Source organism: Phyllobates terribilis, unplaced genomic scaffold (genome assembly GCF_046119375.1).
Source record: "Phyllobates terribilis strain yellow unplaced genomic scaffold, ASM4611937v1 Scaffold_3__8_contigs__length_932513732, whole genome shotgun sequence".
Classification (NCBI taxonomy): domain Eukaryota; kingdom Metazoa; phylum Chordata; class Amphibia; order Anura; family Dendrobatidae; genus Phyllobates; species Phyllobates terribilis.
This window is the reverse complement of record NW_027362763.1, coordinates 753,199,476-753,220,871: the sequence shown is the minus strand read 5'-3', so window position 1 is coordinate 753,220,871 and position 21,396 is coordinate 753,199,476. Positions and strand designations below refer to the sequence as shown.

At 42.3% G+C, this 21,396-nt stretch overlaps 1 protein-coding gene across 1 annotated transcript in view; it reads right to left on the bottom strand.

Moving 5' to 3' along the window:
• Positions 1-21,396, bottom strand: part of APLF (aprataxin and PNKP like factor) — a 236,393-nt gene that overhangs the window by 2,474 nt on the left and 212,523 nt on the right. Inside the window, exons 9-10 of the mRNA XM_073672188.1 lie at positions 15,872-15,918; positions 12,279-12,311 (exon numbers count right to left, since the gene is read on the bottom strand). Of these exons, the coding sequence (XP_073528289.1) occupies positions 12,279-12,311; positions 15,872-15,918 (80 nt within the window). The remainder of the gene's footprint in view (positions 1-12,278; positions 12,312-15,871; positions 15,919-21,396) is intronic.

The window sequence follows — 21,396 nt, the reverse complement described above, 5'->3', positions numbered from 1 at the left end:
AAGGACATGGCAACTCAAATTAACCAGACTCGAAAAAGAGGATCTGTCACGTCTCCTGACGTGTCCATTTTAATAAATGCTTGCATTTGCCATAAAATAACAATTCTGCAGCAGGTTTTCTTTCATTTCTCTTGTTATTCTTAGAATCAGGACGCCAATTATCGTGAATGAGCTTCCTAGTAATGCTGGTTTCAGGATAATTGTGCAGTGTAAAGAAGAAGCCTATCACATGACAAACAAGCTTTACGCTTGTTCGTCGGGTGAAAGTATTTCTACTACGCTTAAAAATCACTGTCCTCGGCAGCACATTGTTCTGTGAAAATAGGACCTTTACTGCGGAGAACAATGACAATCTTAGCGCACCGAACCATCCCATAACCAATCTATGAACAGGGGAAGTGCAGTAGATCTGTTTAAACAATCTATTAAAAGACGGCCGATCAGGAAACTTGTAGCTGATCGGAAGCACTTTAAAGCCACAATCATGGCCTTATCGTTGCCCTTTAAATGGGTATGCCCATCTCAAATATTTATGGTAAATCAATAGCTCTTAGACTCACACCTATCAGAGAACCGTACTCAGTCTTGTGCTGCTGTGAATTGGTCTCACTCTATGGGAGTTCAGAAAACAGTTGAGCAAAAGTCCACAGCTATTTTTGAGAAGGAGAATACACATCTATTTATTATTATTATAGCGCCATTTATTCCATGGCACTTTTCATGTGAAAAAGGGGTATACATAAAAAAAAACAAATACAATAGTCTTGAACAATACAAGTCACCGACTGGTACAGGAGGGCTCACAGTCTACAAGGGATGGGTGAGGATACAGTAGGTGAGGGTAGAGCTGGTCATGCAGCGGTATGGTGGAGCTAAGGTTACTGCAGGTTGTAGGCTTGTCGGAAGAGGTAAGTCTTCAGTTTCCTTTTGAATGTCTCCACGGTAGGTGAGTGTGTCTGATATGTTGGGGTAGAGAGGTCCAGAGTAGGGGGGATGCACGGGAGAAATCTTGTATGTGATTGTGGGAAGAGGAGATAAGAGGGGAGTAGAGAAGGAGATCTTGTGAGGATCGGAGGTTGCGTGCAGGTAAGTACTGGGAGACTAGGTCACATATGTATGGAGGAGACAGGTTGTGGATGACTTTGTATGCCATGGTTAGGGATTTAAACTGGAGTCTCTGGGCAATGGGGAGCCAGTGAAGGGATTGACAGAGAGGAGAGGCCGGGGAATAGCGGGTTGACAAGTGGATTAGTCGGGCAGCAGAGTTTAGGATAGATTGGAGGGGTGCGAGAGCGTTAGAGGGGAGGCCACAGAGCAGGAGGTTGCAGTAGTCGAGGCGTGAGATGATGAAGGCATGCTCTAGTGTTTTTGCAGATTCCTGGTTCAGGAATTTGCGGAGCGGATCCGGGAGATATTTTTGAGTTGCAGTCGGCAGGAAGTGGAAAGGGCTTGGATATTTGGTTTGAAGGAGAGATTAGAGTCCAGGGTTAAACTGAGGCAGAGAGCTTGTGGGACTGGAAAGAGTGAGCAGCCATTGACTGTGATGGATAGGTCAGATGGGGGGGGCTTGAGTGAAATGGGGGAAAAATTATGAATTCTGTTTTATCCATGTTAAGTTTTAGGAATCTAGCAGAGAAGAAAGATGAAATAGCGAACAGACATTGTGGGATTCTGGTTAGTAAGAAGGAGATATCAGGTCCAGAGAGGTAGATCGGTATGTCATCAGCATAGAGGGGATACTGAAAGCCGTGAGACTCTACGAGCTCTCCCAGGCCGAAGGTGTAGATGGAGAAGAGCAGGGGCCCTACATTGGAACCTTGGAGGACACAGACATATAGGGGGCGAGATGAGGAGGTGGGGTGTGAGTGGGAGACGCTGAATGTCCGATCTGTTAGGTATGAGGGGATCCAAGATAGGGTCAAGTCTGTGATGACAAGAGATGAGAGAATCTGTAGTAAGAGGAAATAGTCCACTGTGTCAAAGGCAGATGACAAGTTCAGGAGGAGGAGGAGGACAGAGTAGTGTCGCTTGGATTTGGCAGTTAGTAGGTTGTTGGTGACTTTAGTCAGGGCAGTTTCAGTGGAATGGTGCAGTCGGAAGCCAGACTTTAAGCAGGAGGAGAGGTGGGAGGACAGTTCAAAATGGACGTGTTGTTCTAGCAGTTTTGAAGCATAGGGGAGAAGTGATATGGGGCGATAGCTAGACAGAAAGGATGGGTCAAGGGAAGGCTTTTTGAGGATGAGTGTGATCGAGGCATGTTTGAAGCATGAGGGGAAGAGACCAGTTGTTAGTGACAGGTTGAAAAGGTGGGTTAGGGTTGGGATGAAGACCGTGATACATACGCCATAAATGTCTCAGATGGGAATACATTTCTAAAGCTGATCATACAATAACAGCTATCTCTGCCGACTTTGTGTTCTCTAAGAGAGTAGAGAAAGTCGCTGCCAGAATCATCTGGCAGTGGCTTATCTGTCCGGAGAAGAAAAGCATCAGAAAATTGAATTGCTAATGCCAGATCCTTATTTCCCACCAAAATTAGAGAATTTTGATAATATAATTTTTTTATTTCTATAGTGCCAACAAATTTGGCAGCACTTTACAAACTATATAAGAAATCTGATGTGTGTGGGGGCTCTAAGGCCTTATTCACACAGTGCACTTTTGTTTCTTTGCAGCAGTTGAGCAAAAAAAAAAAAAAAAAAATCAGAAAAAAACCCAAGACTATAAAATCTTGTTAAGAAAAGATGCCCCAAAATTTAATAGGAAATACAAATGTTTCTAAACATAAGTATATTAGGAGTACTGACTGGAATAATCCAGGGAAAGGATTATAACTGAATATGAAAAGGAAGAAGCTAAAGAATCACAGCAAGAAAAAGAAAATAAAGAATCATAGAAAATTACATTTTATCATCAAAAAATTGTAGATTGATAATAAAAAAACATCAGTGTGATTTTAGATTTTTATGCTTCGGGCACAGTATTTATCAAAAGATAATATAATGAGTGACATTTTAGTATTGGATATTTGGTACTTTGTATTACACTGATCCCTATACCTCCACACAAAGTCAGGATGAAAGACGAGAGCCTGGAATCCTGTGCAAATGTAATTTAGCCGGAGAAATGTGGCTAATAACATTGATGGATGGGCCAGATATTTGCATTCTTATTTTGTCTACGAAAATGCATAGGGAATGTCACTCAAATGTGATTTCTACAGTGTTAACGAGAGACCAAATTACAAAACGGAGTTAAGCTCTGAAATACAGGATGATGTACAATGTGAGCGGATCATTGCATTTTTCTAAAAAAAAAAAAATATGTATTGCCTGAAGCAAAAATTCTATTTATTGCTCGATTATGAATACTGAAAGAATGAGCTTACCATGAAATCATCACAATTATGAAGGTAAAGAATAGTAATACCACAGGGAATTAATTCATGTCATAGATGTTAATGCTATATTATTAATATATTATCAGGTGGCATTTGGATTAATGGCTTAGCACTTTTTTTTGTCTTGAACAATACAAGTCACCGACTGGAACAGGAGGGCTCACAGTCTACAAAGGATGGGTGAGGATACAGTAGGTGAGAGTAGAGCTCATCGTGCAGCAGTATGGTGGAGCCAAGTTTATTGCAGGTTGTAGACTTGTCGGAAGAGGTGGGTATTCAGTTTCCTTTTGAAGGTTTCCATGGTAGGTGAGTGTGTCTGATATGTTGGGGTAGACAGTTCCAGAGTAGGGGGGATGCACGGGAGAAATATTGTATTCGATTGTGGGAACAGGAGATAAGAGGGGAGTAGAAAAGGAGATCTTGTGAGGATCGGAGGTTGCGTGCTTATTAAATATCAGCACATTTTTACAAGTAAATGGTGAGACCCTTATCAAATAGTTATTCTCAAATTATTTAATTTCTCTAATTTGCAAAGTTCTTGTAAAAACAAGCAACTTTACAATTCACCTGTTATTTTAAAATTCTCTCCATTCTCCTCCACTTGTTTCTTAACCCTCGTCTTTTGATATGTACCTCCGGGGTTAGTTGTACTTTTGAATGACACCATTCATTTTATCACATAGTGTACTGGAAAACGGAAACAAATTCCAAGTGGGGAGAAATTTTGAAATTAAAAAAAATAAAAACGCAACTGACATTTTTTGGGAATTGTTTTTATGGTGCACATTTTGTGGCAAAAATGACCTTGAAATAGGTCACCATTTTCCGAGACCAGTAATATTTTAATTTTTAGGCCGATGGAACAGTGTAACAGCTTATTTTTTTGCGGGATGAGACATCGTTTTTATTGATATCTTTTTGGGATAGATGTGACATTTTGATCGCTTGTTATAGCACTTTTTGTAAAACTGCAGCAACCATAAAACCCGTAATTTTGGTGTACTTGATTGCTTTCCGTTTACGGTGTGTACCAATCAGCTAATTATTTTTATATTTTGATCGATTTGAATTTTCTGAAAGCGTCGATACCACATACCGTATTTTTCGGACTATAAGACGCACTTCTTTCCTCCAAAATTTTGGAGGAAAATGGGGGGTGCTTTTTATAGTCCGAATGTATATGGACTATATATGGTGGCTGTGGGTGGTGGGGGAACGGCAGTGGCGGAGGAGTGGGCACAGGAGGCAGGAGCCACCTGCTGCAGTCTACACTGTGCCCGCTACTAAAGAAAAGTTATAAGTTACTTACCGGCAACGGGATTTTTCAGAGACCATGACAGCACCACGAGAGAGGGGATCCGCCCACCAAGGACAGGAAACCTACAGGCTCAAAAGGGCGGCACCACTCTCTCACCTCTGGACTACAGAGCATTGAGACGACCGCCAGGTTAATAAACACAGCAAACAAACACAAAAATTACTATACCATATGTGACACTGGTATGATTTATGAGAGGGGGTATGTGACACACAGGTTGCAAGCCTGTGTGAACTGAAACCAATAAACTTTCTGCCAGCATGTTATAAGATGGAGGGTTAACTCACTTAAAGGGTGTGGTTTTAGGGGAATGACCTAGAGATGGGAGGGATGTCATTCCTCATACCTCCACCTCAGGGTGTGGCTGAGCAACGTTTAAATGTTCAGTCCTGTTTTTTTTCTCTGGATTGTGTTTGGAGAGGCAAGGTCTCCGGACTGGACAGCCACAGCTCAGGAGGTAGCTGAAGACTGGACATAACTTGAGTGGGCAAACAGCACACACATATATGGACTCGGCTACAGTTTATCTTTTATTTTCTTGTTTTGCCAAGTAAGGCTGTGTTTATTTTGCTGGAGTGCAGAGCTTTATGCTGTTGATAAAGCCTGCAAAGAAAACCCAGGTTCCTGAGTCTACTTCCGGAAGTGGCCGAGCGAATCGTCATACCACACATACAACACCTATTAAGTGTGAAATTATAATTAATAGAGAGGGAGTGCTCCCACAAACGTGAAGGGAGGGAATATAAGGGTGCTGTCATGGTCTCCAAAAAATCCCGTTACAGGTAAGTAACTTATGACTTTATCGGTCGTCCACGACAGCACCACGAGAGAATTACAGAGATGAAGTAGTCTAGGGAGGGACCACAGCCTGGAGCACTCTTCTCCCAAAGGTGAGGTCAGTTGAAACACCCATATCTAATCTATAGTGCCTATAGAATGTAGAGGGAGAGGACCAGAGGATTTTGTGACTTTAAACCCTTTCCTAACCCCTTGGTAGGATATAAACAATGAGCTATCTTTCCTAAAGTCTTTGGTAACAGAGAGGTACCAATCCACACATCTCCTCACGTCTAATGTATGTAACTCTGCTTCTTTCTGGTTACTCGGATTAGGACAGAGGGTAGGACTATTTCCTGAAGTCTGTGGAAACGAGTAGCTCCCTTAGGGAGATAGGCAGGATCAGGTTTAAAAATTACTCTATCCTCCAGGATTTAAGTAAATGGCAAGGTCATAGACAGGGCCTGAATGTCACTAATCCTCCTAGTCGAGGTTAAAGCTATTAGCAGCGCTGTTTTAAGGGAGAAGGTTTTAAGGGTTGCCAATCCTAATGGCTCAAAAGGTGAGCTAATCAAGGCCTTTTGAACCAAATTTAGATCCCAGGGAACCAAGTTGCTTTTGACAATGGGTTTAGATCTAAACGCTGCCTTAATGAATCTAGAAACCCAATAGTTGCCCGCCAGATCACAGCTATATAGGGCGCCTAAAGCAGAAGCCTGAACTTTTAGGGTGCTGATGGATAACCCTAGTTCAAGACCCTTTAGTAAAAACTCCAAAACCTTTCCTATTGGCGCCCCTTCCTCAACTCTAAATCCAGAAAAAGACAAAAACTTCTTCAAAGTTCTGGCATAAGTCCGAGTTGTAACAGGTTTTCCGCTACGCATTAGGGTAGCTACTAGACCTTGAGAAAACCCTTTCAGACTTAGCAATGACCTTTCAAGTTCTATACAGTCAGGTGGAGGCCAGATGCTTGAGGGTGGACTATTGGACCCTGGAAGAGGAGATCCGGAACCTCGGGCAGGACCCAAGGATCGGAGATGGACATGCTCCTCAGGCATGAGAACCAGGGTCTCTTGGGCCAAAAGGGTGCGACCAGTAGAACCCTCACCTTGTCCTCCCTGATCTTTCTCATGACCATGGGAAGAGAGTCAACGGGGGAAAGGCATAGGCCAGGCTGAAATCCCAAGGTATCAGGAGAGCGTCCACTGCCAGGGGATTTTCTCTGGGATTTAGGGAACAAAAGAGCCTTGTCTTCTGATTTAGTCTTGTGGCAAACAGGTCTACCACTGGAAGCCCCCATCTTCGGACTATTTGGGAGAAAAAGTCTTGTTTTAGTTCTCATTCTCCCTGCCTCAGAGGATAGCGGCTTAAGTAGTCAGCTCTTGTATTTTCTTTTCCCTTTATATGGAGGGCCGTAAAGGAAAGGAGATGACTTTCCGTGATCTGAAAGAGATGATCCGTCACTCTCATCAGCGAGCTTGACCATGTACCCTCTTGGTGGTTCACGTATGCCACCGCAACGCTACTATCCGAAATGATATTTACATTCCGACCTTGGAGGAAAACTAAGAAATTATTAACCGCCTTGTCTACTGCCAGCAGTTAATTTGTGTTGGAGGAGAGACCCTTTTCGTTATTTGACCAGGTCCCCTGGGCTACCATATCCCCCAGATGAGCACCCCACCCACTGGGACTCGCATCGGTGGTAATTGTTCTAGTGGTTCTAATTACCCAGGGAACCCCTAGAGATAGGTTCGCCTCATCCTCCCACCACTGTAAGGACTTTACTGACCAGGGTGACAAGGACGTCTTTCCTTCCAGGTGTCCCTTAAAGGGGTTTTCCCACGAACAAAAGTTAATTTTAAAAATTGTCTGTGTCTGACCGTGTACGGGACATACCACAACTCTTGGGCAGGGGAGGAAGCATAGACAATACAGACATTACAGCAGGGGATTGAAGAACCCCAGCAGTTGCTTCCCATGTCTCTTTGAGAAAGGTGTCAGCTTTTCTGTCCAAAGGGTCCTTAAGGGCTCCCATATCATCAAAGGGGAGAGATGACTTTCTAGATGCCTTTGTTATAACTACATCTAGTTTTGGGGCTTTCTCCCAGGAGGAAGAGACTGAATACTCAAAGGGGTATTTCCTTTTAAAGGAAGGAGGAAGAGAGCCCTTTCTCTCCGGTCTTTCCCACTCCCTATGTATCAGATCCTGAAGCTTATCTTATTCTTAGCTTCTTTTCCTCTGTCCAAGCCCCCTGAACATAACATCCTGGACCGATTTTTCTGGCCTAGTATCCGTAATGCCCATAGTTGAGCGGACCGCATTAACTAGACCGTCAATTTCATGTAGCGGAAAGCACTATTGTCCTGTACCACCGCTCAAGGAAGAAGAGGAGGAAGAAGATGAATCATCAGAGTCCACCTCATAGGCTGACGAAAGGGAGACGTCAGAGGCTGGGGAGACCACACAATCCATATCATCCTTTCTCTTAACTTTTTTTAGAGAGGACTTTGCTGACCTCAGCTTTGACTAAGGTTTTTAATCCTGAGGCAAAACTAGGGGTCTAATCTGCCAATGTTTGGTTAATACAAGATTGGCATAGCCTTTTAGGATATGAGTCCGCCAATACTACTTTACATAATGCACATTCCTTGTGCTTGGATTTGGAGGTACACTTCTTCCCCTATTAAGAATAGATAAGAAGAAAGGACACTCTATTACTAAGTGAACTTTCTCGAAGATCACTTACCCAGACGGCTCAAAGGATTGGTACTGGTTTGAAGGAAGGACCTTTCTCAGCCGGGGGATCGTCCCTGGAGGCTGCAGATTCGTCCATCCTGCTGAAGGTACGATGGCTGGACATGGTCACAGATCCTCGCCTTCCTGAGGTCCGTGTGTTACCGGTAACTCAAGGGCGTCGTGTCTCCTGGGGCTCCCAAAGCGGCCGCTGAGATGGAGAAGGTGGCGGCTGCTGAATTTGCTGCTGCTGCTGTTCACTTTCTGACTCCATTTTGTGACAGACACAGAAGTAGCTGGGAAGCCTGGAGCAACGCTTCATAGATGCTTAGATAGCAGCAACTAATCCACTTCCCCTTTTTTTTACATTACTTTCTATGACAGGTGCGACTGAGCGCCAACTGCTGGCTGTAAAGGTAATTACAGCGCTACCTCGGCATTTGAATACATGAGACCGGAACTTCCTGGTCCGGTCACGTGAACATCAGGGCACTCAGCGGCGTCATCATGGAGAACGACGTATCATGTGGTGCTGACGCTCCTGCTCACCATCCAGCCGGTGCCCGAGCAGTGCTGGGGCGGTCAACCCCAGGCATGGTGCCGACCCCTCCAATAGTGCGCCGATCGAAGCTGGAGCAGCCGAACCCAGGCAGCGGCGCAGCTCCACAGGTGCTCCCATTGATGTGCAGAACTGGAGCTGCTGACCCCAGGCAGGGACACCGCTCCACAACAGCTTCTCTACTGACGCATGGAGCGGGAGCTGCCGACTCCAGACAAAGGCGCCGCTCTTCGTATCTGGATCTTCAACAGTTAAGCCTGTCTAAGGTTCCCCCATCAAGGACAGGAAACCAAACTGAGGTGAGAGAGAGGTGCCGCCCTTTTAAGCCTGTAGGTTTCCTGTCCTTGGTGAGCGGATGAGGGGTGCCATACATACCAAGATGGGGGATTGGGGTGCCATGCATACTATGATGGTGGATTGGGGTACCATGTATATCAGGATGGGGATGAGGGGTGCCATGCATACCAGGATGGGTATGAGGGCCACGTATAACAGGAAGGAGGGGCCATATATACCAGGATGGAGGATATTAACAGAATTGGGGGACATTACATCTATACCAGTGTCAGCAGCAGAACTCCTCCCGCATAACAGTGCATCATGACCATACATTTTTTGCTGCAATTTTTTTTTCTATTTTCCTCCTCTAAAACCTAGGTGCGTCTTATGGTCGGTGCGTGTATTTTTTTTATAGATATCCATTTTTTATGGGGGAAAATCTGAATGATTTGAACTTTTATTTATTTTTTACTTTTAATACATTTTTCTTCACTGTACTTAAAGATGTAATCATTTGATTGCTTGTGCTATATACAGTGATGCCACAGCACTGGAGATCACATGGCGACCATGCTGCTGGTCCAAGTGGTCAAATATTCAGGAATGTAGCATCTCCTGGCAAACAGGAAGCTGGAGGCAGGGGAGCGGTGTACTCCTGAAGCTCAAGATTGTCCAGTCCTTTAAAAAAAATGTTCAATTAACCGTGAAGTGTACAATTATCCATTACTTCTTTTTACAATATTCACTGATAATAGTAATAGCACTTGATCGTTACTAAACCAATTGCTCTGACATTAAAGCTAATTTGTCAGTAAGATCAACCCACCCAAACTGCATATATATGGGCATACAGGTCTTTGAAATGTAATTTCATGACACTTTTAAACCTGTGAGTAATTAGCTTTTTAATTCACATGCAAATTGGATGACCTGCATGCCCATAAGAGCGAAATGGGGGAGGGCAGTTGGGTTGATTTTACTGACAGATTAGCTTTAATGTCAGAGCAATTGCTCTAAAACTATCAAGAATTCATGAATGTAGTAACAGATAGAAGATATGAATGGGTTGATAGATTTACATTTCAAAGACCTGAATGCCCATGTGCATGGTTTTGTGTTGTGTGTGGCTACTGTTACCGACAGATATCCATAAATTAATATGAGATTAGATTAGCACTTGGAAAGTAATTACAGCCATTGTAAAAACTCTATAGGGCAGCACGGTGGCTCAGTGGTTAGCACTGCAGCCTTGCAGCGCTGGGGTCCTGAGATCAAATCCCACCAAGGAAAACATCTGCAAGGAATTTGTATGTTCTCCCCGTGTTTGCCTGGGTTTCCTCTGGTTTCCTCCCACACTTCAAAGACATACTGATAGGGAATTTAGATTGTCAGCCCCAATGGGGACAGTGCCAATAATGTCGGTAAAGCGCTGCGGAATATGTTGGCGCTATATAAAAATAAAGATTATAGGAAAATCTGCAATCAACCTGAATTTAGTCTGCAAAATAAATTGACATGCTGCTGCAAGTGGATGAGATTTGATCACAATTTCATTCACAATGCTGCAACTGTAATACAGTGATTTTCCAAGTGCAAATCTGGATGGAGAATCCACAAACTCCAAGGGTACTTATGACGTGCCCCTGGGCCTGCTGTGTCGCGCAGCGTCTCGCGCACGGGGGCTTACCCGGAACCGGATCAGATGAGGGTTGTAGTCTCCGAGTGGCGGGGACCCGGTCCGTGCCCAGGGAGTCAGACTCAGTGTGTGGCAGTCTTGATAGATGTTATTTGAGTGTCGACTACGCCACCCGTTGATTTGCAGCTATGGAGCTGCCGCTGCAGGGCAGACCGCTGAGGCCGGTGTAGAATTGTGCAGCGTGATAGTATAACCCCCAACGGGAGGGGTATGGCCTCAGGGCAGCCGACGTGGATGATGGGGGTAGCAGGAACCACTCAGAGACGGTGCGGTGTAATTCAGGGTCTTTACTGGTAACAACGATAGACCCTCCCGGAGTACTTGCTAGCGAACGGGGCCTGGTCAGTCCTTGAGCAGATGGGATCTCCCCTGGCCAGGCGGAGTTGTAGGCCTCCCAAACTGACTGTACTCTTCTGGCTACCTTGCTAGAAGCGGATATAAGTAGCCCACGTCCCTGAGTGTACTGTGTGGTGCTCACCCGTATGGCCGGTGACTCGGGGCCTTCTATTGGCTTCCGCTCCACGATGGCGGTGCTGGTCCCACACGTGTGACCGTGCCTTCGGGTTTCTGGGCCTGAGGACCTGAAATCCCCTGCCGGTCGGCTTCTGCTGCTGGGTAGGAGTTAGTCCCCACAGCCTCGGACGCCGGGTCCGGTAAGAAAGCTTCTCAGTCAGGGCGAGCTCTGCAGCTGCCAGCCCCTGACTCGTAGTAGTATTGCTCCCACTGAGCTCCAGCTGTTTCTTCCTATGACTGTCTCTTGTCTCTACTCTCCTTGACTCCTAACCCTGCTTCAGCCCCGGGTTTATATAGGGGAAGTTCTTCCCCTCCCAAGACTGGGCAGGAGGTGTGGCATGCACAGGATCCCTGACCAAAGGACCTCCCACCTGCTCTCAGACATAACATCTCTATCACTGTGGCAACCAGACCCCTGGGGTGTCACACTTACATGCACAGCTGTTAAATTACATCACTTACTAATTTTACAGTAAGTTGCAGTTTTTCAAGCCTATTTTTAGGTGAATGTTTTTTACAGTTAAAAGCACATTTCAATCAAGGACTGCATTGCAAACTCTACATATTATTACAGTTATGATTATTCTAAATTTATAAAATTGTTATACAAATTTAAAAAAAAAATAAATAAAAAAAAAAAATCGATATTCTAAAACCTACAGTTTTTGTAATTGTTTCGTTGATCGAATTGTGGAATATCTTGCTTTGTCAGTGATGAGCTGTAGTTTATATTTGTATTGTTTACGGGGTACAACATTTGTTGATGGCTGTTATCCCATCTATTTATTTTTTTGGGGGGAGGGGAGAAGAGGTAACCGAAAAAATGGCATTTCTGGTATATTTATTTAGTATTTTAATGGCATTCACCATGTGAGATAAATATTCTGATATGCTAAACCTTCTAAATTTTATAGACAAGGCGATGCCAGATACATTTTAATTTACAAAATAGAAAAAAAAATGATTAAAATGAAAAATAGGTTATAGGTAGGCAAGTACCTTTTTTAGGAATCCTTTTCCTTAGCTTTCTCCCTGAGAAGAAAAAAAAAAAACAATATGGTGATATTATGACATTTTGATGTTACAGAATACAGCAACAACAATGTACAGTACAAGTCATATTGAATTCACAATTTCTTAAGGTTTTAGCCTAAGATGTGTGCGGCAGTGGTATGAGTACAATTTTAGGATCTGTGGAGATTCCTAAAATATAGTCTTCAATCCTTCACCAAACTGAGGAGTGATTGGTAAAAATATCACATATGACAAAGGGTTATGAGTAGAGCAGTCCTCCCAAACAGGTCACCAGCCTATACTTCAAAAATCATGAATGAATTCATACTACTAGCATGGGGATACAAGGGGTAACATTTCTCCTTACGGAGAGTGACATGGCAAGCCTGACAATGCCAAGATGAGGAGACTTTTAAGCCGCAATGCTCCTCTGGGAAATACGCAAATTGTCTCTTCAGAGAGGAAGTAGACTAGAACTTTAGTGTCACCAAAAGTCAGTATCGGCTCCCTAAAAAGCTTATGGTAACAACTAAAGGTCCGTTCTGTGATTTTCAGGGTGTTCCTTCCTCTACCAGGGGATTCCATCTGAATACTCAAAACATAAGATTCAGATGTGCCGTGGACGAATTCATTGAGTTGTACAAGAAAAACAGAGTTGCCCTTCTTTCGGGCAGTGTCTGTATTTTCAAAGGGGTACAGGAAAGTAGTCAACTATGTTATTGTGCCGATCGGCAAAGATGGACCCCACGATTAAAGGAGCGAAAATGGAACCCAAAATGTTCATACTTTACACTCTGTTCATCTTATACAATTTAATACCTCTTTCAGGGGCATGACTGAAACTTGTTTTCCGAAGATTCAGTTGGAACCCCCAAGCAGAAGACAACTGCAGTGTGAACATCTCCTACCTCAACTACAAGCCAGCTTTCCTGCATCACTGCCTTCTATTATCTCTAAAAGATGATCTGTCACACTTATTGTTGTTTTATTTTATATTGTATTACAAAAGTTTACCTATTCAGACACCGTCCAATCAAGGCTGACAATGTCACATTATATAGACACAACCTATTGATAATAGGAATGGCAATGTCAAGTTAAAAGAAAACATAATTCAGTACTGTTACTATATGGGGAATGCCAGTCTTTACTAAAACAGACATGTCCTTTTAAACAATGTCTCTTCCTTTTAGAGTTCTTTTAAAATTAAGTCTAAGATGAGTCTGAATGAAGGCAAGGCCTCACGTGTTGGCAAATCAGCACCATGTTTCGATTTAACCCTATACCCTGACAGGGTGAAATCTGCAGTGAAGATAAGCCATCAACGAAAATCCTGACCCGCTACCAGTAATTGGGTTTGTCTAAACTGAATCCGTAATTACGTTGCCCTTTTATTTGATTCCTGTCCCATTACTTTTTTGTTGCTTCCTTTGTGGAAACTTTAAAAGTTGTGATGTGACAAGGCAATGTCATAATAAGGCAATTATTTCTTTTACGCAAGTGAAACATTGAGTAGTCCTATACTATTATCCTTTATGCTTTCCACGAGTTCTGAAAACTGCTTACAGAGAGGAGAAAGATTGTCAGAGAATTTGTTTTACACCATTAAAGATAAATTAGACACTTTCACATATCAGCAAGACTTCACCAATGTTCAGAAAAGGAGGTCAAAAGCAGAGCTGCCTTTTTCTCCATGCGGCTGACATATCTCAGCGATTCCTTTCTGAATATTGTCTAGGAATGGATTTCTGACACTGAATGAACATTTATGCAAAGCTGGCTTAAAAAAAAATTCAATGGATAAAATGAATAATAAAAGTACAATGTTTAACGCAAACTCCAATCTGATACCCAAGGGAGATGCTATGGGGAACAAGAGGAAAAGCTTCATTTTATAGGTCACCTACTGTGTACTCACTATATGCTACTAGTTGAAATATCACTACTAGACATGTCTGCAATGACATTATGGACGCTTGCTTCATGTAAACACCTTCAAAGTTTAGTCTTGGGGTTGTGTGAAGAAGGAAACGCACCCAACTTCTAAGTAGTCTCAACGGTAGTCTTTGACGCTGAGGTCTGGGCTCAGGGGTGACCTGTCCATTGTTTATGGAGCACTAGCAGTCTTGGTTTGATAAGTGCGTCTTGAACATCACAACATAGTGCTTATAGTCATTATTTTACTGTAGTATCAGTTTTTTTATGTTATCAAATATTATCTAGAGGGTATCCTTGTTCTCTGAGGTATTAACATTTGTTTGTATTTATTGGGATTCAGGATTTCTTCAAACGAAAACCAATCAATCACCATCTCTAGATGTCTTTGTACATCTCAAGCTTTTCTTAGAACGTGCAGAACTGATGGTGGAAGTCAGGGTTTGTAGAGTGTGTACGACCGTGAACATACTGTACCTTTTGACTGCCAAAGAGCTCACATTTACTATCTATGGGCAGTGTTACTGAAGTCACTGAAACGTATTAAATAAAAGTCTAACGTGGAATGGCCGACGACACCAGTTTATAATTAGCTATAAACTGTAAATACATTGAACAATTGAACCCTGTAATGATAAGGCTTGATATCGCCTTAAAGTGGGTGTTCTCTGAAAGGATGGTGAAAACGCAATAAAGCTTGTGAGAACTGTATTTGCAAAAAACATTGAAAATAGTGAGCGGTTTTGTAAGTACATTTTCTTCTGTAATAGTGTCCCACAAGGTCTTTTCTGTGGTGGCGTTAGGCCTACCTTCAGTGGTGGCTTCACATGCTCAGTAGCTTCCCTGCGCTGTCTCTGCTCATACTACTAAGTAACCTGAGAGTAAAGTGGTTGATACTATGTGGTGATGAGAGGAGAACTACAGTATATGCAGTAGTTGTAACAAGTGGGGATGAGAGAGGAGAGAGTTATCAGAAGGAAACTGCAAAGAACACTTAGAAAATTCTGTTTCTCCCAGGTCAAAAAGACAATGAAAAACTGGAGCAAGTTCAGAGAAGAGCTGCCAGGATGGTGAGCAGACTGCAAACTATGTCCTACGAGGAACAGTTAAAGAATCTGGGAATGTTTAGCTTGCAAAAAAGAAGGCTGAGAGGAGATTTAATAGCAGTCTACAAATATCTGAAGGGATGTCACACTGTAGAGGGATCATCCTTATTCTCATTTGCACATGAAAACACGGGAAGCAATGTAATGAAACAAAGGGAGAAGATACAGATTAGATATTAGAAAGAACTTTTTGACAGTGGAGGGTGATCAATGCGTGGAACAGGATGCCACGAGAGGTGGTGAGTTCTCCTTCAATGGAAGGACATCTGTCTGAGATGACTTAGAGAATCCTGCATTGAGCAGGGGGTTGGACATGATGATCGTGGAGGTCTCTTCCAACTCTAACATTTTATGATTCTAATTGTAGAGTTTCCTGGCAATTACAGCTGATCACCAAGGATGAGACAAGCTAGACCTGCAGACATCAGCTGAGCACTCACTGGCTTCTATTTAAAGGTGAGGCAACCCCTTTAATAGCTCTACTGTAAATACGTGTAACTATATAACATAACATATACAAAAACTCATCACTCCTACCTGGTGGTCTAGTATGCTTGTACTCCAACTTGTGCTGTGGATTTTTCCTAAAATGGAAAACATTTATGTTAATATAACACCATTTAGAACCTCTCAGTACATAAGGCAATGAAGACAAATGTACCACAATCCTATGAGCACATCCTTAGTAATTAGGCAAACACAGTATAAATAACTGAACAGTCATGTACACGGAATATTAATTAAAATACTTTATTAAAAGGGCTTGTCTATAGAAAAAAAAACATTTTTAAAAAGGGCCCAGACTGATTAAAAAAAAAAGCCTTGCAGCCAATAATTTGCTGGAGCGCGTCACAATTGTCACCAGCAATTGGCTGAGAATTTCCAACTATTTCTCAAGGTTGGGATTGAGAAGTAGGAACCGACGGGGACTGTGCAAGTCAGAACAGGAGCTGCAGGGGTTCAGCAATTGTGGCATCAACCTAGTTTTATTTTTTATAATAGTCTGAACCCTTTTAAAAATTAATTTTATTCCCTGGACAGCCCCTTTAGTTATAACAGCTTAGTTTTAACCGCCGAAATGGTTCATCGCTGTGGCCAGATATGACTTAGCAGAAATCATCATCCATTTCTGGTATCTGAAGATGGGACCAGGAGGTAGAGACTAGTGTTGAGCAAATTTGTTCTGCATTTCAAATTCGGGTTCGTGTTCGGGGTATCGGCTTGTTCGCGCCAAAAAATCGGCTCCACCCATGAACATTCCTGATTTGTCATGCTGTCATGCAGATAAACTTAGAATGTGGGACCACCATGGTAATAGTAAATGTGGAGTTTTCTTTGGTGCTTGATGGCGTATTTCAGTCTTTTTATGAGCAAACTGGCATTTATTGGTCTTGAGTTATACTGTGTAATTAGATAGAAAAATGTTAAGGGCTGTATTGGGGGAGATGAGGTCAGTGATTCATAATCTGAATGGTCCCTGATTATCAGTTGATGTACAAGGTTCACGGAGGTGGCCCATATTATTTAACCATTTTCTACACTATATAGAGGATGGGATTAATAGCACTATTACTTGTAGGAAATGTAGTGCAATACTGTGTACAAAGGAAGATCTAGACACCAAGGGGAAATTGCATCATTCCTTTATGCCAGTGTTTAAAAAATATCGCTGAAGATTGGATGAATACATGATAGATATCAGATTGTTCTTTGTTTTTGTGGTGCAAAGTGTACAACCGTTTCAAGAGCGTACCGCTCTCTTTCGTCAGGTAAAGAACACCAATCTGACTACAAAGTGCGCAGACCATCAGTAACCTGGTTTTCTATACTCGTCTACATTGTCTATGATAATACCATGGAAAAATCCGAGAAGAGGAGATTCGGCAGCCACCTTCTTTGCGATCTGTCAGTAGGATCAACCCTCCTAAGTCGTCTATATGAATATATAAGTCATAGGAAGCTGAATAAAATGACACCTTGAAATCTATGATCCGATGTCTTATTCCAGAGAAGTACACGTTTTTCTTACATGTAAATGAGCTGTTTCAGGCTATGGGGAGTACACAGATTTGGATGAGAATCTGCCTGCAGAGATTATTATAAATAAAAGGGGGAGTTACCAATGTGAGACAAGTAACTAACACAGGACAGCAGAACTGAACTTCGTCTTCTAACAAACGCATTTGCTGCAGTTCTCACAGCTCTGCTGTAATGCAACAATATTGTAGCCCTGTCTGCCTGTGAGATGGAAGCTGAAAGGAACCTGCAGATGTGTCAGCTATAATCACACACAGCTCTGCAGTGAGATCAGGAGAGGAGAGAGCGGCCATTACACATCACATTGGTAACTGCCACTTTTATTTATAATAAGCTCTGGAGGCAGATTGTCAGGGAGATCAGTGTCCTGGTAACTGCCACTTTTATTTATAATAAGCTCTGGAGGCAGATTGTCAGGGAGATCAGTGTCTGGTCCATAGTCCTAAACATCTAAGAAAAATATGGGTTTCTCTGGAATAAAAGTGTATCACCGATATCAAGGTATCATTTTATTCAGCGTCCTATGACCTGCATGCCCAGGTGGACAGCTTAGAAGAGTTGATCCTACTGACAGATCCCCTTTAAGCCCATATGGACATTACACTCCCAGTGTAACTAAAGTGAGCAAGCAAGTATATATTCTGGTGGGCACGTCAAACTTTTTAAATTGTGTTGCCCTCTCCTGTTTTTTATCTACATACATTGTCAAAAAAATAGCAAGGCATATTTGCACAAATATTTTGCTACTTACTCTCTTGTCCTATTTATGATGGTCTCATCACTTTTTTTTTTTTTTTTAAGAAAGAAAAGAAGGGGACTTGTTTTTTGTAAAATGGTGGCAAACAGGCATGCCAAATTTTCTACAAAGTTTGTTAATAAAATTACAGCAATTTTTATCAGAAATCTATGGCAGCTATTGCAAACGGGCAATCAAAAGAAGTGCCAAATTTATTAAAAATAGTGTGCGTAATGTGCCTCTTGTGAAACATGCCGCCTCTTACGCATGGAGTTTTTATTTCAAGTATAAAATCTAAATCTTGCAAAATACCCCCTCTCCCCCCAATGAGTCAAACAGACCAAAACAAATGCTTCTTTACTTTTGTAAAATGGTCAGCGAAGGACCTGTGTTTAGAAGTACCTTTAATTAAGGTCAGAGCACTTTCTTAGAGCAAAAAGAACATAACATTTTAAAAATAGTGTTGATATTAGACTCCGTCCAATGGCTACACATATTGTGTTTGTAGGCTTTTAACCAGGGAGAGGTATGTTTGATAAACATTAGGTTTACGGTTCCATCAAAGAAAGGTACGCCTTGTCGGGGCTGGTGGCATCTCATGAGTTGGCCAATTTGTGCCCTAAGTATCGTATTTTTCGGACTATAAGATGCACTTGGCTTCAGGAAAATGACCGCTGGAGGCAACATATGCGCAGATTGAGATCTCGGTTGGGCTCGCAGCATCGCCACACTTCTGCCGCAGACGGCTTCCTGAGTAAGGGACCCTACTCCACTCAACGCATTCTGCTCTGCCTCACTGCCGACACCGGGCTCGCAGCATCGCACCGCTGGGACACCCCCTCCTCCCACCCAGGGCCCGCAGCATTGCCCGACTTCTGCCATCGCCGGCTTCCTGAGGAAAGGACCATTCCTTCTGTTACCCTGCTCCCCCACCACCACCCCCCAGGTAAGATACCCTAAAATTTAGACTATAAGACGTACTGCCATCTTATAAAATTATTTTTTTTTCCTATTTTCCACCCCAAAATTTGGGGTGCGTGTTATGGTCTGTTGCATCTTATAGTCCGACAAATACGGTGGCTTAATTTTATAAGTATATTCTATATAGTAGTAATGCAGTCCAAATTCCATATATTTAATGTCTGCATACATCTTAGCACTTACTGAGTATTGCTGTATTCTTTTGTTTGTCTATTATGGAGTCATAGCACCATAGTCACTTGCACCTGTTCACACTTGCTTTATTGTGCTTGAAGATGCTGATCAGGTTTTTGTTTTTCTGTAGTATATGTTGTCAAGATAGATTTTTTCACAGGGCTCATGCATTATAATATATATATATATATATATATATATATATACACACACACACATATACACAGTATATATATATAAAATACAAAGAAATATAAAGTAAAACAAAACAAAAACAATGGTGCTAGCGGAGATTACTTATATGCAATGGTTTTCTAGAAGTGTACTTAGCGATGCTGAAGTGGAAGAGTAAAGATATATATTTTTTTTGTTTTTCCTTTAAATCGCATAGGACCATCTACCATTACGCTAATGTGAGTAATTATTGTAAAAAAAATCTGTGTGGGGTGTAGAAGGCATAAGGAACCAAAAGTCGTGATAATAATAATGTTGATTTTAAGGACTTAAGAGATCTTTAAAGCCCTTCAGAAAGTACTTGATGACGCAGAGGATGATGATTAATATATTTACAATGTCAAATTGAAACACAGACTAATTTTTAATTTAAAAAAAATAGACTGTTTTATACAGAGTCTTTAATTATAACCACACTTGGCTCCAGAGTCAAGTGACTGAATGACAACAAAACAAAATATCGAGATGAACTCTGTCTCTCTAGTAGACAGGAAAACTAGCCTATGGTTAAGAAATACTTTGGGTTTTGAAGGTTCTAGACTAGAGATGAGCATAACCATTTTTGGGGCTCTGGTCCAGTGTCCATTTTAGTGGTAGCTGGTGACCAGACGGGAGTCCCACGAATCTCTTGCCTTCCGATGTAGCATTTTGTCAGGGCTGGCGCAATGTCATCTGTGTGGCGTAATGTACAGATAACACTGCGCCAACACTGGCTAATCAAAAGCTGAGCCGGGAAAGCCAAAAGGTAAGAAATGCAGGGGACTTCCATCTAGTCGCCAGGTTCGTCTGAGCTGGATGCTGGACCAGAGTCTCGCGAGTCATCCGCTCATCTCTGCTCTCGACTTTAAAAGAAAAAAAAAAAAAAAGGAAATCACAGGAGTATATATGTATACTCAGTGGGTTTATGTGATCGCATGATGTGGACCCCCTAAGGATTACATGCATTTATGTTCTCTGAAGGGAATTACCATCTAAATTACCAGAAATGTCTTGATGATGAAAATGCATGGACTATACCACTGAGATTTTCCACATGGGCAAGACAGAAGCTCCTATCACAGATAATGAGGATAACTGCATAGCTCCTACCAAACAGATAGGATTTAGAAGATGACAGCTCAGCCTCCCCGATTGTATTATCCTAAACTATCAATATTAGTATACACAGGAAAGGATTATCAGTTTCACTGAAGCAGGTTGAGTTGGTACTTACTCTAGTGGCTGAAGCTGCGCAGATGCATCATGGCATTTAAAGCATAGAGGAAAAAAATGTTGGCGGACATCTGGGAATCAAGATGAAGGAAAGCAAGAGGCTGGACTGAATGGAAGTACACTGTATGTAAAAGAAGTGCAGATTGTGGTATATAATCAGGGCAAGAGAGCAAGCATGGAGGAAAATTGCTGGACTGCATCTTTAAGGAATATCACAAACGGCTAAAGTTGAGAAAAGTGATTTGCAGGCCTGTTAGTACTCCATATCAGTCAGGTCAGAGAACAACAAACTTCCTACTACCTGCCAGCATCCCGGGCGCCTCTTGTGAGTTATAGGCCCTGCAGCGTCATGACCTATTTATCAGGAACAAAAGGCTCTTTCTATTAAAGGGATTTATGACTTCTCAGGATCGTCTGGCCTTCAGTGGTCCGAAACCTAAGGATCACAAGTACTCATATGCACCAGTTTATGATTTAGCTTTTTTTCAGTAAGACCCATTCAGTGTTGAGGTCATTTTTAGGTGGACTGCCTTAGGTGTTAGTGTAGGGATTTATCAGACAATGAAAACCCTTGACATGAATTGCAAGCTTACATCCACCTTGAGTGATGGGTATGTGAATGGATGTTCCTCAGTTTTTTGCAAATGTGCAACCTTCATATAGGGCCCTTCGGCATCCTGCCAAAGGC